Consider the following 14,490-nt stretch of genomic DNA (forward strand, 5'->3'; position numbering starts at 1 on the left):
AAACCCCCCAAACCCCCCCAAGCGATGTGGGAACTTAACCCCACAGGGTGTCCCGCTGCTAAGAGATAAAGACCCCCCAGACTCCTCGAGACAGGTTTTTCCCCCGCTGCAGTAAATGTATTCGCCTTGAAGGATTGTTTAATTTGAGCTGGAACAATAATGGTAAACGAGTGCTATTACTTGTCTCCGTACTTGATGTGATGCCATGAAATGGTAGTAGTATGCAAAGTCTGCGTATGTAGTCAGACAAAAGAATTCTGCATGCGGGTCTTCCACGGCGGGGTGAATGCGACTGACTACTACTGGCCTATGTGTGAGATTCGCCCGCGGGTCTTCCGTCGAACCAGTCTAGGTCTAGGATGGATGGTATTAAATATTAATACCAGCAGCATACTAGTCAAAGCAAACAAAGCAGCACTGGAGTCTAGAGTAGAAAACAGCATCATCTTAGTGGAACTGGAAGGGCGCCGCCACCTCCTTGTGTCTGCCAGAGGTCCGGACAGGAATGTTCTTTTCTCTCTGGGGCATATCTTCTTTATTACACTAGTGTTCTCAGCAAAGCGGGGGCCCTCCAAGGTATCATGTGTACAAAATTTGACAAATGATTTTGAGACAACTTACAACTACCATACTATGCTACCTCTGGTTTTATGATTCAGCCATTGCCGCCCCCACCCACATTCATGTCTACCTCTGGTTTTATTTTTTGGGTATGTAAATTCTCTTATGTCAATGGAACAAAATTTGAGTCATCTCGGATGGTGTCTAGGTAGCCTCTTTAGGTGTCGAGATCGCGTGTTTAAATCACTTTTTTATTGCTTGTGTATTTTTTGGAGCGGGGTGCACAAGCGTAGGGAGATTAGTCCGACAAAGTTGGAAACTCCCTGTGTTGACAAAAAAAAAAAAAATGGAACAAAAATTGAGCCTGTGATGCACGTGTACTCTTCTAAAGATTTGTAGTCCTTTCTTGATCCCAAAACTCCTTGTTTGGAAAGTAATTTTTCAAAGAAAAATTGTTGCGTTTTTTCGTGAGTACATTTTTCAATCACTTTTTTACCTTATATATATTAAGTCGCTACAGTAATTTTTCTAAAAAAAAATTCAGAAAAATACAATCCAAACGTAATTTAGCTGATAGGTACATTAATCAAATGACAGTGTGAGATTCTTTGTTTTACCATGAAACTCAAAAGTTCACATTGAACGGAGAAAAAGAAAAATAGATTAATAATCTTTTTGTGCATCAAAATCTTCTTTTCTCGTGTAACTAATAGACTAATATACTACTGCCTGCTACCGGTAGTGGTTTCAGGTCCTTAATACGTAGTACTGTTGAAATAGAAACCACCAAGTGGCGCGCAATTCATTATTCATTATTGGTAGGAGGGAGTGGGGACTTTGGCGGTCCGCAGCAGGGCAGGCGGCGGGAAACCTGGCCCGTTGACGTCCCGCTCCCAAACAAAGCCAGGATTGAGTACGAATTCCAATTCATGAAAACCAACAAACACTATACAGGCATATGCACAGTTCTCTGTTCCAATTATTCATGTATTATTATTATTGTTCAGTAATAATTCTTAATAAGCACTCATCATTCATTCATTCTCAGCTGAGCTAATTCACATCATAATAGTACGAACTGAGACTGCTTTCATTTTGCATTTAGAATAATCCCATATTCCATGCATAAACAGAGGCCAAAGTTACAAAACATTCTCTTGACCTTTTCATCATTTCCCCATAAACACCAATTCCACCTTTTTCTTTTGCAAAGCCTTAATCATATTACTACTCTATTTGCCTCCCATTAGTCATCTCATTTCCCTTTGATATAATCACAGATTTAAAAAAGAAGAAAAGGCGGATTATTGCCTCTTTCCTTTTTCCTTTTCTTCTCAATCTCCCCGTTGGCAATTTTGATTAATTTCTTGACTCACCAACAGGGGAGATAATCAGAGGATCTTTAGCAGGTAACTCGTTAGTCTTTTTCCCCCCTCCCCATTCCAATAAATTCCCCTTTCTTTGTGGGTTAATATTTCTTCAAAGTTTCTGTCTTTTTGGGTTCCTTTTGATTTGAAGTTGTAGAAAGACTCTCTGCCTTTAACTGATTTGTGGTTGCCAAAATAGTTACGACGTGGCTTTTGTTTCAAAGGGATTCTATAGCTTTTCATGTTTTGCTTCTGTGTCTTCCGTTTCCATTTTGTAGGCCTTGAGATTAATCAAAAAGCTCTCCTCTTTCTACTTCTTCTTCTGGCCTCCCATTTTGATGGGCTTTATGTGTAATTGACTGAATATTTGTCGTCCATTCTTGATTGACCTTTTCTTATTTAAATTTCTGAGCGTTTATTTTGCTTTCTTTTGGTTTGTATGAAGGTTGGAGATTCTTCCGGGAGTGTTCTTTATTCTACATCTGAAGTGGGATTGAATAAAAAGGTACCAAAAAGTCAGACGAGGTTTTTCAGCATTTTTTTTACTGGGCCGCTGTTGGATTAGGAGAATGGGAAAACCAACCGGGAAGAAGAAAGGTCCTGTGGGCTTAAATCGCAGTGATTCAAATGCTGCTAAGGTTGGCAAAGCTCCAGATCGTACCTCTAAAGCATTTGATGAAGACACAGCTGTCTTCATTAATATGTCCCAAGAATTGAAGGAAGAAGGGAACAAACTTTTTCAGAAACGTGACCATGAGGGAGCTATGTTGAAGTATGAAAAAGCTCTCAAATTGCTCCCCAGAAACCATATTGACGTTGCTTACTTGCGCAGCAACATGGCTGCCTGCTATATGCAAATGGGGCTTGGTGAGTACCCCAGAGCGATAAATGAATGCAATCTTGCACTTGAAGTTGCTCCTAAATATAGTAAAGCTTTGCTGAAGAGGGCTAGGTGTTATGAGGCTTTGAACAGGCTTGATTTGGCCTTAAGGGATGTTAACAATGTTTTGAGTATGGAACCTAATAATCTAACTGCTTTAGAAATTGCTGAGAAGGTGAAGAAGGCAGTTGAGGTAAAGGGGGTCGAGGATAAAGAAATTGTTCTGCCCCCTGAATATGTTGAGCCTCCCCTTCCATCCATATCGAGCAAGAGTACGAAAGAGAAGTTGAAAAAGAAGAAAAGTAATAGATTTGAGAAGAGGAAGGTTTCGGAAGTTGAGCAAAAGAGAGATGAGGAACCTGCAGATAAGAAGGCTGAGGATAAGGTTGTTGTGGAGGAGAAGCTTAGCGTTAAGGAAGAAAAAGTGGCCACCAAGACTGTGAAATTGATTCTCGGAGAGGATATAAGATGGGCCCAGTTACCAGTTAATTGCAATATTAGACTGGTGAGGGATGTTGTTTTGGATCGCTTTCCAAGTCTGCATGCTGTGCTTATCAAGTATAAGGACCAAGAGGGTGACTTGGTTACAATCACCACGACTGAGGAGCTGAGGTTGGCCGAGACATCAGGCGATCTTCAGGGCTTTTTGAGACTATATGTTTCAGAAGTTAGTCCTGAGAAAGAACCATTTTATGGGAGCAATGAAGTTGAAGATTTTAACAGCACCAGCAAATTGTCTACTGTTGCGGAGAATGGGAATTTGGAGAAAGGCTTGGAACTGGACAAAGGTCAAACCTGTGTTGAGGACTGGATTATCCAGTTTGCACGCATATTCAAGAATCATGTTGGGTTTGAGTGTGACTCATACTTGGATCTTCATGAGATAGGGATGAAGTTATACTCAGAAGCTATGGAGGATACGATCACAAGTCAAGATGCACAACAGCTTTTTGAAATTGCTGCACTGAAGTTCCAAGAGATGGCTGCTTTAGCCATGTTTAATTGGGGAAATGTTCACATGTCAAGGGCAAGGAAGCGAGTGTTTTTCAAAGAAGAGGGTGGTTCTAAGGAATCTGCAATGGCAGACATCAAATCCGCTTATGAATGGGCACAAAGGGAATATGTTAAGGCGGGAATGAGGTATGAAGAAGCTCTTAGAATCAAGCCAGACTTCTATGAAGGTCTTCTTGCTCTTGGCCAACAGCGATTTGAACATGCAAAACTCTCATGGTATTATGCTATTGGAAGCAAGGCCGATTTAGAGATGGGAGCCTCTCCACAAGTTTTGGAGCTGTACAACAAGGCTGAGGATAGCATGGAAAGAGGCGTGCAGATGTGGGAAGAGATGGAGGAGGAGCGACTAAATGGCCTCTCGAAATCAGATAAGCATAAAACTGAGCTGCAAAAATTGGGATTAGATGGGTTATTTAAAGACGCATCCCCTGAAGAAGCTGCAGAGCAGGCTGCAAATATGAGATCTCAGATACACCTTCTCTGGGGGACGTTGCTGTACGAACGCTCGGTTGTGGAATTTAAGCTGAGTTTACCGACTTGGGAAGAATGCTTGGAGGTTGCAATTGAAAAGTTTGAACTTGCTGGAGCATCTCCTACAGACATAGCAGTAATGGTGAAGAACCATTGTTCCAATGAGACTGCTCTGGAAGGTAAATTAATTATTCATTGCAATCTCTTCATGATAATGCTTGATGCATCTTTTCTTCCTTGAAATGCATTAAAATGTGATTGTACTAATTAGTTTGCTTTGCTGCAATTCTAGGCTTTGAAGTTGATGAGATAGTACAGGCATGGAATGAGATGTATGATGCTAATAGGTGGCAGTCTGGTGTCTCAACATTCCGGCTAGAACCTCTTTTCCGTCGTCGGGCTCCAAAACTTCATTCTATGCTACAGACTTTTTAAGGTTTCATGTTCGTGATTGGCGATTTTGCATAATACTATTATTTCTTCATTGTCCAATGGCTTGCATACTACGAAGGTAAAGTGATGCTCAGAAATTGGTTTTCTTTCTAGCTGCCTGCTGACTTTCCACAAAGAAAAACTAGCAAATTTGCTGTCTGTCTTTCATTGCTTCTAAGGACATTGGTTTAACAGGGGAAATTTTTCAAGTTTTGTCTAACTATGAGCCTAGTTATTATGGTTTATATTAACTACAAAGCTTTTCTCAACCTTGCCTCCAACTGCCACCCATTAGTGCAGAAACAGATAAGGTGACAATTTCTAGACATTGATGTACAGTTTATTGCCTGACACTCAAATTTATAAATGCACATGACTCGTTCCTTATGGAGATGTTTTCACTATGTTCTTGGAGTTGTCCTTGGTTGATGTTAATTAATCAGTAGTTATCTCAGTGTTTCTTTCAGGCTTAAAAGGAGTCAATAATATAACTAAGAGAACAGCACTTTGGTTAAGATAATTCCAGATTATGCGCAGAAAGATTGATGGAGGGCTGAGAATGACCAGAAACCACTTTTTGCTGTTTGCCTACTAGCTTTATTATGTCCCTTACCTGGGGAAGTATTGATCTTCCAAATTCTAGTTGTTGCATTAAGAACTCGTGGCCTCATTTGTTTGTTATAGTGTTGAATAAAATTGAGAATCAAACTACCTGAATGAAAATGGCAAGTTCTCCTTTTCTCGGTTTATCATATTGGCTTTCGAGCGTCAAACTATCAGATAAAACCTGACTGAAAATGGCAAGTTCTCCTTTTCTTGGTTTATCATGTTGGGCTTTCTCCAGTGTTCTGTTCTGCCCTGGCAAAACAGACTATCCAAAGCTAATGTTGAAGATTGAAAGAGTCATAGTTTCAGAAAATGGACAAGCAAAATCCGAAATTCTAAGCCTGACATGAGTGAAACTGTACGTCACACAGTAAAGCTGCATCCTAAAAGCAAGAATAGGAGGAAAAAAAAGATGAAATTTTAGCTTAGTAGATGGCATGAACATATTGAGGGGAAAGTGAAGTGTTGCTTTATGTTTGGCAAGACTGGCATTAGTGGAAAATTCGATACTCAAAAATGGGGAGAGTTGTGTCCTACAATCATCCAAAATTTTCTATTACAGTTTTTAGTAAATAGTTCTAAGCAACTTAAGATTACAAGGGATAAAAGCATATTCAGCATTCTGAAAGATTAGTATGAAAGTATATGTATTTTCTTTCGACCTGGAAACTGAAACAGCATGAGCTAGTTGTGTGGTGATATGAAAGGGGCTAATCAAGTGTGTGAACACCCCACTAGTACTGTGACTGAAAGGGTTGACGCATGCTTCTTGCTCCTACAGGTGTATAAAAGAGTTAGTTTAGGTAAAGGACATGATTCACAAATATAGAACTTATGACACGAGGATTTGTTACTCTCTAGTGTACAACAGTTTACAGTCCAATCAGGATTTGATCTAAAATTGGGCTCAGTGCAAGGAAACTAGTGGTAACCACTGCATGTGGAAGAAGCCCTGCGTTGTTTTTGTTAAGAGGTTTTTATGTAACTATTTATTCTGGTCATCTTACCAATCCTATCAGCTTTGGTCTTAGGGAGACATCAGAGCCTTTTATGTCCAGTTGCATACGTCATAAAATTCTAATTGTATGCTCATTTATGGTGCAATGATGACATGCTTGTTGATCTTCTTGTTTAAAGATTCCTGTTTGAGATTTTGGCTTTTCTTGGTGTCACGGAGGCAGGCAAAGGAGTGTTGGACATGTGTCTGAGAGTAGTAGAGCTGGTGTCTAATGAGAGTGGAGAGCTATCTTCTGAGTGTCCTGGTCCTTTACCAATTGAAACTGATCTTAGGCATCTTCAGTTTTTCCTGTCCCAACTTTTCTGGACAATAGGGCTATGTAAGCTTAAGCCTTTTGCTTTTTCAATTGGATTTGTCAGTAATACTACTTCCAGAATCAAGATTCGGGCTTGTTCTTTTGCAGTGTAATCACTAAAAGATAAGAAAATAAATGATCTTCGAATCAGTGCAAAAATGGTGTCACATGCTTGTTTGGTAAAAGCTTACAATCATGATTTGCTCAAGAGTATATCATTGTGTGTTTGTAGCATTGCCCTGGTTTTGGTAATCATGAATTTACATGTTTTTCCACATTCTTGCAGGTTGCTGGATTCTTGACGACTTGCTTTTTGATTTGCTTCTGGAAGCCAACACAAAAAAAAAAAAAAAAGAAAAAAAGTTCACCATTGAGTGATGATTTTGCAAACTAGGTAGCTTTCACGGGATACAAAAAAATTTCTTCAATCTTTCACAAAAATTTTTTTCCCCCTTGAGCGAAATTTGGGGAGTAGTCTCGGTTTCTTAAAAGGTCAGTTGTAGACAAATATGTCTCGAGTGTATACTTGCTTATATTCATCATGTTGTAAAAGTCTTGCGGGGATAGCCTGCAGTAGTGTGATCTTGTTTGTTTTATTTTGATACATACCACAGCTCATTCTAGCTTTTTTGCTAAAAGAGACGAGAATATTTATTATTGTGTTGCTTCTCCTCAGCGGAAATGGTTGGAATACGAATATTATTATTATAATTATTGTTTTTTTTTATATATAGTTTTTCCTGTAGTCCCTCGGTGACAACAAATTTCTGGGCACTGATTTTTGTCATTTATTTGGATCAGACAGCAAGGTACAGTAAAACAGACACTAGTTTATCTCAGCACTACTCTGATTTTTGTAACATTCTCCCCTGAGGTTCGGTGACAACAAAATTTTTGGGCACAGATTCCAATGAGAGAAAATTTATTACTACTATATGTTTTTTCATCTTATCCACTTTAGGGTCTGTATCTATTCTATTATATTAGTGTCCAAATTGTAGCCTCGTGATCTATATATATATATATATATTTGTCACGTTAGTGTCTATATCTATTATATTAGTGTCTACATTATAAAATATATATATATATATATATATATATATATATATATTGGCTTCAGGTAGGATTGCAAGAAGTCTCTGTCCAAAATTCACTTCTTTGCCCCTCATGGGAAGCGTCACCTCCAATCTCACCCCTAAAAAAAAAGGATAGAAGAAATCAAAAGGAGGAGTTTTTTTTTTTTTCTAAATTGAAAAATAATACACATTTTCTAAACTCAATAATATTATTGAGTTCACTCAGGGTAATTAAATTAATATAAAAATGTATCTCAAGTTTCAACATATTTGACCATTTAGCTTCGGTATAGTCTTGTATGCATAAATAGTATATATGCGGAGTAGTACATAAAGATGTAAACTAAAATTCAATTTGAGATTAGGTGGTATGCATCCACTGTTACTAGCGTATACACTGTATATACAAGATTAATCGCCTCCCTTTTAATCACTTGTGCATAATTGGTAAACAAAATATTGACAGAGTTTGATATGTGCATTACTTATGTAATGTAATGTTTCTATTTTCATACTATAATGTAATCGTAAAATTGTGAGTTTGCTTAGGTCCAAAGGGATCCAGACATGATATATATATTCTCTCTTGAGGGACCACGGGCAGGAACGGTTGCCGTTCCTAGCGATTTTGTGCATTTTGCACACCGTGTAATTTTATTTGCACATAACATAATTTTGTTTGCACAACGTGTAACTTTAAAACAAATTTTTATGGCCCCACACATATTGTTAAAAAAGAGGTACAAGAAGTGATCTGGATCGTACATTTTTTTTGAATCAAATCTTAGCCGTGAATAGCTCAGAAACGGTTCTTCTGATGACCGCTCCCGCCCCTCATCCAGACAAAAGAAGGGAACAAGTTTTTTTTTTTTTTTATTTAAAACGGAGGAATATTTTCGGATAGAAAACACAAAAATATGATTGATGCGGTCCCAGTCACGCTCCCAGATCCTATGGCGAGGAACGGGAAGTGCAGCAAGAAAGGATGCACCGGAGATTAGCTAACCAGAACCCTCTAGAGAATAATAATAAATAAATAATATTCCAGTCTCCAGTCCAGCAGCAGTAAGAGAAAGAGAGGCGTGGGAGAATAATCCACTGACTAGTGACTCTGCCACGCAGCATTTTCTGTTCCCGACACGCTGCTCTTCAGCTATCTCTACCCATTCGCCTTTTTGCTTTTTTGTTTTCCCCTTTTCGTTTCTGTTATTAGAGCTGCGAACTGATTGGAACCAATTTGTTACTGATTTGGGAATAAATAAAATAGATTAGAAGAGTAAGATTACTAGATTGAGTAGGAATGGAGAGAATCAGGAGAGCATCGCATGCTGGTTCTTGGTACACCGATAATCGTAAGTCTTCCCTCCAGTTTCTGACGGCATCTGATATCCCATTCCGCTCAAGTTTCAATTTTTATTTATTACTATAGCTTCATAGTTATAAAGATTTGTTTTTTATTTGTTTTTGTTGTTTTATTAGTAGGAATCATGTTTGGGCTCGTTAGTGCCTTTACTAATTTTGCTACCTCTTCAATGAATTCTTCTTGATATGCTGCTACCTGTTCGTGCTAATTTTTCCCCAAAACCTCTGGACTTGGGGTGGCAAATTTGCCTTGTTTGCAGTTCCTATAAACTGGGCTGCATTGAATTCTTTAGTTGTTGTGCTACTTCTCTGCTCTGTCTGATTACGACTTGTATATTTGCTTGTGGGAAATTGAGGAAACTGGTTTTACTGTGCTTAAACAGGTAAGCTCCTGATTGTGCCCTGCCCAACAATTTTGGGATAAAACAGTGTGTTTTTATTTATTTTTATTTTTAAAGGATAGAAATTAGTGCCGAGTATCTGTTTGTTGGTGCGTGTTGGTCTCGCTCAAGTTGGAGGATGAAGGGATGTGTGGTAGCAGTTTGGGATTATGGGGAGCTACTATATTGGCTGAGGATTGCGTGTCATCACTCTTTCTCCAACCTCTTGCCTGTTCGTTGATATTGTGTGATGGTCAATTGATTTGCTGGTTTCTTGGAAAAAAGCCTGGAGTTGGCCATTCTGCATCTATATTATCCGAGATTGATTTTTGATCGCTTCACTCAATGCTGCCTGATATCCTGTGCTTTTGTTTATCTTTCTTAGTGCCTATGCATATCTTGTCTGTGATGATTGATGGCGATGATGCATTTGTGTAAACTAGGCTTAGCCTATTGAGTTTCCTTGTGACCTGTAAAGTGTTTTTTTCCTTTTACAGATGGCCATGCTATTATTGTGCATTCCAGTGGCAAGTTTAACACTTTGCTATGTTTTCTCTGTCAGCAACACAGTTAGCTGGGGAGCTTGATGGGTGGCTCAAAGCAGCTGGATTGACGAAGTCTTCTGATGTACGAGGTGTGATTGCACCGTAAGTCATTCATGAACCCCATTAAAAGCTAACCTCCACTAGCCATGTCACCTGTACCAGTGACACTATTAATCTTAACTGCATGAAATCCACCAGTCATGCAGGTTATTCATATTCTGGTCGCGCAGCAGCCTTTGCATTTGGTAACATTGACCCTGAGAAAATGTGCGTTATTTCTCCCTTATCTACATTCTCTGTCTGTTCATTTCCAGTAAACTGGAGATCCATCGGTACGTCTTTCCACGTAAATATGCTGTTCGATCAGGTGAACTTTTTAATCAGGCCTTTACGTTTTGCAGTTCTCGCGTGTTTCTTCTTGGTCCATCTCACCACTATTATACTCCAAGATGTGCTCTTTCAAGGGCCACTGTTTACAAAACACCAGTAGGTGACTTACCCATTGATCTTGAAGGTATTTTCATCTACATCTCATGGTCCACACTTTTTGTCTTTCTAGAGATATCTGCAGTATGAGCAGTGTGAACTTTCTAGGTAACATATAAGTCAAATGTTGGACTTCCTTTTTGTTCCAATAGCGAATATGCATGAAAGATTCTGCAAGGACTCCATGTGACAAAAACCAAATTACATGTTAATTTTTGGGCTTTAACTTCACTTTATTAAGTTGCCTCAGGCAGTAAGAGAATCTATGCATCTATTGTGTGCATGTATGTGATATTTAAAAGAAAAGGACAAATAATTGTAGGAACTTGGCATGAAAACAGATCTCAAACCATGGTCAACTCCGTGTGGGATAGATCAAACTTGCACCGAAAGACACCTGGTTGGCATTGTTAGTGGGGCATAATATTGAAGCCTATTTGTCTGTTGCAATGTTTTTCATAATTACTTTTTCTGAAAATAACTAAAGTAAGGTTTTCTACCAGTCATTGAAGAGCTGAAAGCTACTGGGAAATTTGAAATGATGGATCTTCGAGTTGACGAAGCAGAGCACAGCATGGAAATGCACCTGCCATATCTTGCTAAAGTATTTGAAGGGTAGGATTGTAGTGGATTAGTTCAATAATAGTTTAATCTCTGTAGAGGACAATTTATTGAGGATGTCAATGCAGATACTCAGTCAAGATTGTGCCCATTTTGGTTGGTGCTCTTAGTGCTGAAAATGAAGCTATTTATGGACAGTTGCTAGCAAAATATGTAGATGATCCTAGTAATTTCTTCTCTGTGTCTTCAGATTTTTGCCATTGGGGTTCACGGTATGTTCTATATACCAGTTTTCGTTACATCTATCATCCTTAAGCAATTCTGCTCTAAGTGCACAAGCAGTAGTGTTGTTTGTTAAGATTTTGACACTGTGTTCGTCCTTTTGGTTGTGTTTTGAATGGCAATCATGCATTATATCTGCTTGCTGGATAGCCCTCATATAATCATTAAATTTCTTCTTGGAAGAGAGATTTCCCATTGATGCCCTTCCTCCTAATGCAGACCACTTATTTTACAGACTTCAGTTTGCACACTAAGGCCTTGTTTGATAATCCAATTCAGCACTTACACTTAATGGATTCAGATCTTAACATATTCAGACCGTTTGATAACCAAAAATTGAACATCTGAATTAATTAAGTAACACTGAATTTTCTAGGCAAAACTTGCTCCCAAAATTAAGTGATAAGTTATTCACTTATCACTGAATGTGATATGCACTTAAATGTATTAAATTTAGTACTTAACAATTCAATAATTTAATAAATTCAGACTTCAGTTTTATCAAAAGCACCCTAAGTGCTACTTAAGTTGGGATGAAAGGACTTTATCAGCTAATAATGTGGAACAGGTGCTGGTTTTCTTTGCTCTGATTGGAAAATATGATTGTATATGGCTCTAGAGAAATAGTCAGGATGAGGAAAACAAATTATCTTTGGGTGGGTAGCCTAGGGAAAAATGGAAGGGAAACTTGAAGTGAAAAAACTATGAGCTAAAATGATCTAGTAATAGTAGGCATGGAAGAGAGGTGAAGTCTTCAAGGATCTGTTTATTTCTCCATATGCATTGAAATGTACTAGTGTAAAGAAACTTGTATCCCACAAAGAATGGAGATACTAGACCATGGAGCCTGTATTTAGTTGATCTAGATATGTCAAAAGGTATTCGTTGGTGGTTACCAATTATACTTGGAAAATTTGAATAAGAGGTTTTGCTTCGGCATTGTGATCAAAACTTTTAGTGGCTTCAAATCTTTGCACGTTTCCATGGATAAGAAAATCAAACTGAAAGTCTAAAGCTTGTATATCACAAGGTTGAACACCGGAAGTCTAAGGGTTTGCTGCAAGGGAGGTCCAGTTTTTGTTTCTCAATGAAGATTTAGCTTAAAAAATGGAAAAATTCTTATTTCCTAATGAATCAGCTGGGGATTGTGAAGTAGGAAGTTGTTGTTTCTGTTTGTTTTCATGTTTTCTATTTGACTACTAAAAATGTGGTTTTCCATTGTTCTTATTGTCAGGTTCAACTACATGCATTATGACAAGAAACATGGAGCAATATACAGGTCTATTGAAGCATTGGATAGAATGGGCATGGATATCATAGAAACAGGAGACCCAGATGCATTTAAAGAGTATCTGTTGGAGACTGACAACACAATATGCGGGCGACATCCAATTAGTGTTTTTCTCCATGTAAAGTCCTCACCTTTCTGATCTGATGAGTTTTCTCAAAAAGAATTTTTTTTTTCAAAACTATATTTATATTACTGGTAGAAATTGTCAAAGATGAGTTTGGAAGAAAAGCTTCAAGCTACTAAATTATATGTATAACATACACTGGATATTATGGTGATGCTTTTGGAAATCCTAGACCTACTCCACTTGAAAAATTTGGGAAGTGGGGGTGCTAAACTAGATTGGAAAATTGGGGACACTGTATAAAGCTTATGCACTTTTAGTTTTAGACTTCTTTTTGGTCGTTTGGCATATAGTGAGGAAAGCAATTTGTTTGAGCTGGAAGAAGTGGCGGATTGTTAAATGTGCAGTAGTTTGTTTTGTGAATTTAAACCTTTTCCTAAACTTGAATGTGTGGTTAGCCGTATGGAAATTCAAACAAAACATGCATGCACCATGAGAAGATGTAATAACGTGGACGCGCTTGGCATATAGTAGAATAAGGTTACAACTAGCTTCGTGTGGGTTTTCTTCTTTCCCTTTTTCTTTCCGGATATCCTTTTTATAGTCTTTCTTCTTCATTCATGATATGGAAGTGGGTAGCTTACATTTTCTTGTATGTTGATTCTGCTGCAGGAGGTTGTATAAACTTCACATACTTTGAGGCCCCTAAATGTTTTGGCAGGAGAAAATTGGAATAAATCACATGTTTCTCCATTTACCTGGAACTGTTAATAACTGCTCACTGCATGTTGATCTGCTAAGATATATGGTTGAACCTAAGTTTTGAGATTAGCTGGCAAATGCCAGGCACAATTCAGAAAGGGATGAACTGTTGGCCAAGGTTGTCTGGGGCCAACCAGCCTAGTTAAGATATATTTTTGGAGTAAGCAAAAATCGATATTGATAAAAAATATTTTCAATGACTTGTATGAATTCATGACCTCTCTAGGTTAATGCAAGAAAAACTAATTTTTGTGGCATTCTTTGATTATCGTTTTGTGAAATTATGAAAAGGAGTGGTACTTCTTTTCTTTAAAGTTTTCTTCTTTTGATTGGTCGACTTATGATGCCGAATGTCGACGTAAATGTGAAAAGCATATGCATTCTGTAAGTAGACCTGGGCATGTGATTGAACCTCTTGTGTGTAATTGTGTCGGCATAGATATTCCTTCTTACTTTTAATATCTTTCTATCCAATGTATTTACGTTACTCATATGCTTCTTTGTTAGTAATTCAGTTGTTCCTCAACTTTCTTCAATTACTTTGCATGCTCATTCTTCAGTTTTTTAATTAATCTAATGAAATTTTTGTGGTTGTGCATTCTGAATTGACTAGATGGCGAAGAACTGCTCAACAAAGATAAAGATCAAATTTCTTCGTTATGAACAATCGAGTCAGTGCAAATCGACGAGAGACAGCAGTGTAAGTTATGCATCTGCTGCAGCAAGAGTAGACGCCTGAGTGTGTGAATATCAATGCCACATTTCGATAGTTAAGATCTAAGCGCAGAAAAATGCATTAGCATCAGGACAATGCCATATTGATGAGATTAGCCGATTGCGGGCTGCATCTGTTAAATCAGCCCCTAGCAGAGGACTAACCATCATGTAAACTCGGGGACCATCTAAGTCCTGTTGACAAACACTGGCTTCCATTTTTTTTTTCTCCTAATTGCCTTGATGACTCAAATCTTTGTTGCATTACAATTTCCACGTCTTCACGTGAAACTGGAATAAGTAAGGATCATTTTTGCTGA

At 38.2% G+C, this 14,490-nt stretch overlaps 2 protein-coding genes across 11 annotated transcripts; both read left to right on the plus strand.

The window, feature by feature from the left end:
* The first annotated feature begins 1,323 nt into the window (after nucleotides 1-1,323).
* LOC113703997 (protein PHOX1) lies at nucleotides 1,324-7,355 on the plus strand. Of its 7 annotated transcripts, none has more exons than XM_072061537.1 (5): nucleotides 1,348-1,474; nucleotides 1,842-1,970; nucleotides 2,374-4,472; nucleotides 4,586-4,804; nucleotides 6,931-7,355. In XM_072061537.1, the coding sequence occupies exons 3-4, from the start codon at nucleotides 2,498-2,500 to the stop codon at nucleotides 4,726-4,728; spliced, it is 2,118 nt and encodes a 705-aa protein (XP_071917638.1). In that variant the 5' UTR covers nucleotides 1,348-1,474; nucleotides 1,842-1,970; nucleotides 2,374-2,497; the 3' UTR covers nucleotides 4,729-4,804; nucleotides 6,931-7,355. The 7 variants fall into 7 exon arrangements, with proteins under 7 accessions (XP_071917641.1, XP_071917638.1, XP_071917637.1 ...); XM_072061536.1 differs by adding an exon at nucleotides 6,509-6,668 and having other exon boundaries at nucleotides 1,350-1,970; XM_072061535.1 differs by adding an exon at nucleotides 6,513-6,668 and having other exon boundaries at nucleotides 1,350-1,970.
* Nucleotides 7,356-8,779: 1,424 nt separating this feature from the next.
* LOC113704167 (uncharacterized) lies at nucleotides 8,780-14,490 on the plus strand. 4 transcript variants are annotated; one of them, XM_072061518.1, is made up of 8 exons: nucleotides 8,780-9,075; nucleotides 10,028-10,112; nucleotides 10,209-10,277; nucleotides 10,412-10,524; nucleotides 11,000-11,111; nucleotides 11,186-11,329; nucleotides 12,574-12,748; nucleotides 13,367-14,138. In XM_072061518.1, the coding sequence occupies exons 1-8, from the start codon at nucleotides 9,024-9,026 to the stop codon at nucleotides 13,376-13,378; spliced, it is 762 nt and encodes a 253-aa protein (XP_071917619.1). In that variant the 5' UTR covers nucleotides 8,780-9,023; the 3' UTR covers nucleotides 13,379-14,138. The 4 variants fall into 4 exon arrangements, with proteins under 4 accessions (XP_071917619.1, XP_071917620.1, XP_071917618.1 ...); XM_072061517.1 differs by having other exon boundaries at nucleotides 8,782-9,075; nucleotides 10,036-10,112; nucleotides 14,070-14,490; XM_027225881.2 differs by having other exon boundaries at nucleotides 8,785-9,075; nucleotides 14,070-14,490.

Source organism: Coffea arabica, chromosome 8e, assembly GCF_036785885.1.
Source record: "Coffea arabica cultivar ET-39 chromosome 8e, Coffea Arabica ET-39 HiFi, whole genome shotgun sequence".
In the NCBI taxonomy this organism is placed as follows: domain Eukaryota; kingdom Viridiplantae; phylum Streptophyta; class Magnoliopsida; order Gentianales; family Rubiaceae; genus Coffea; species Coffea arabica.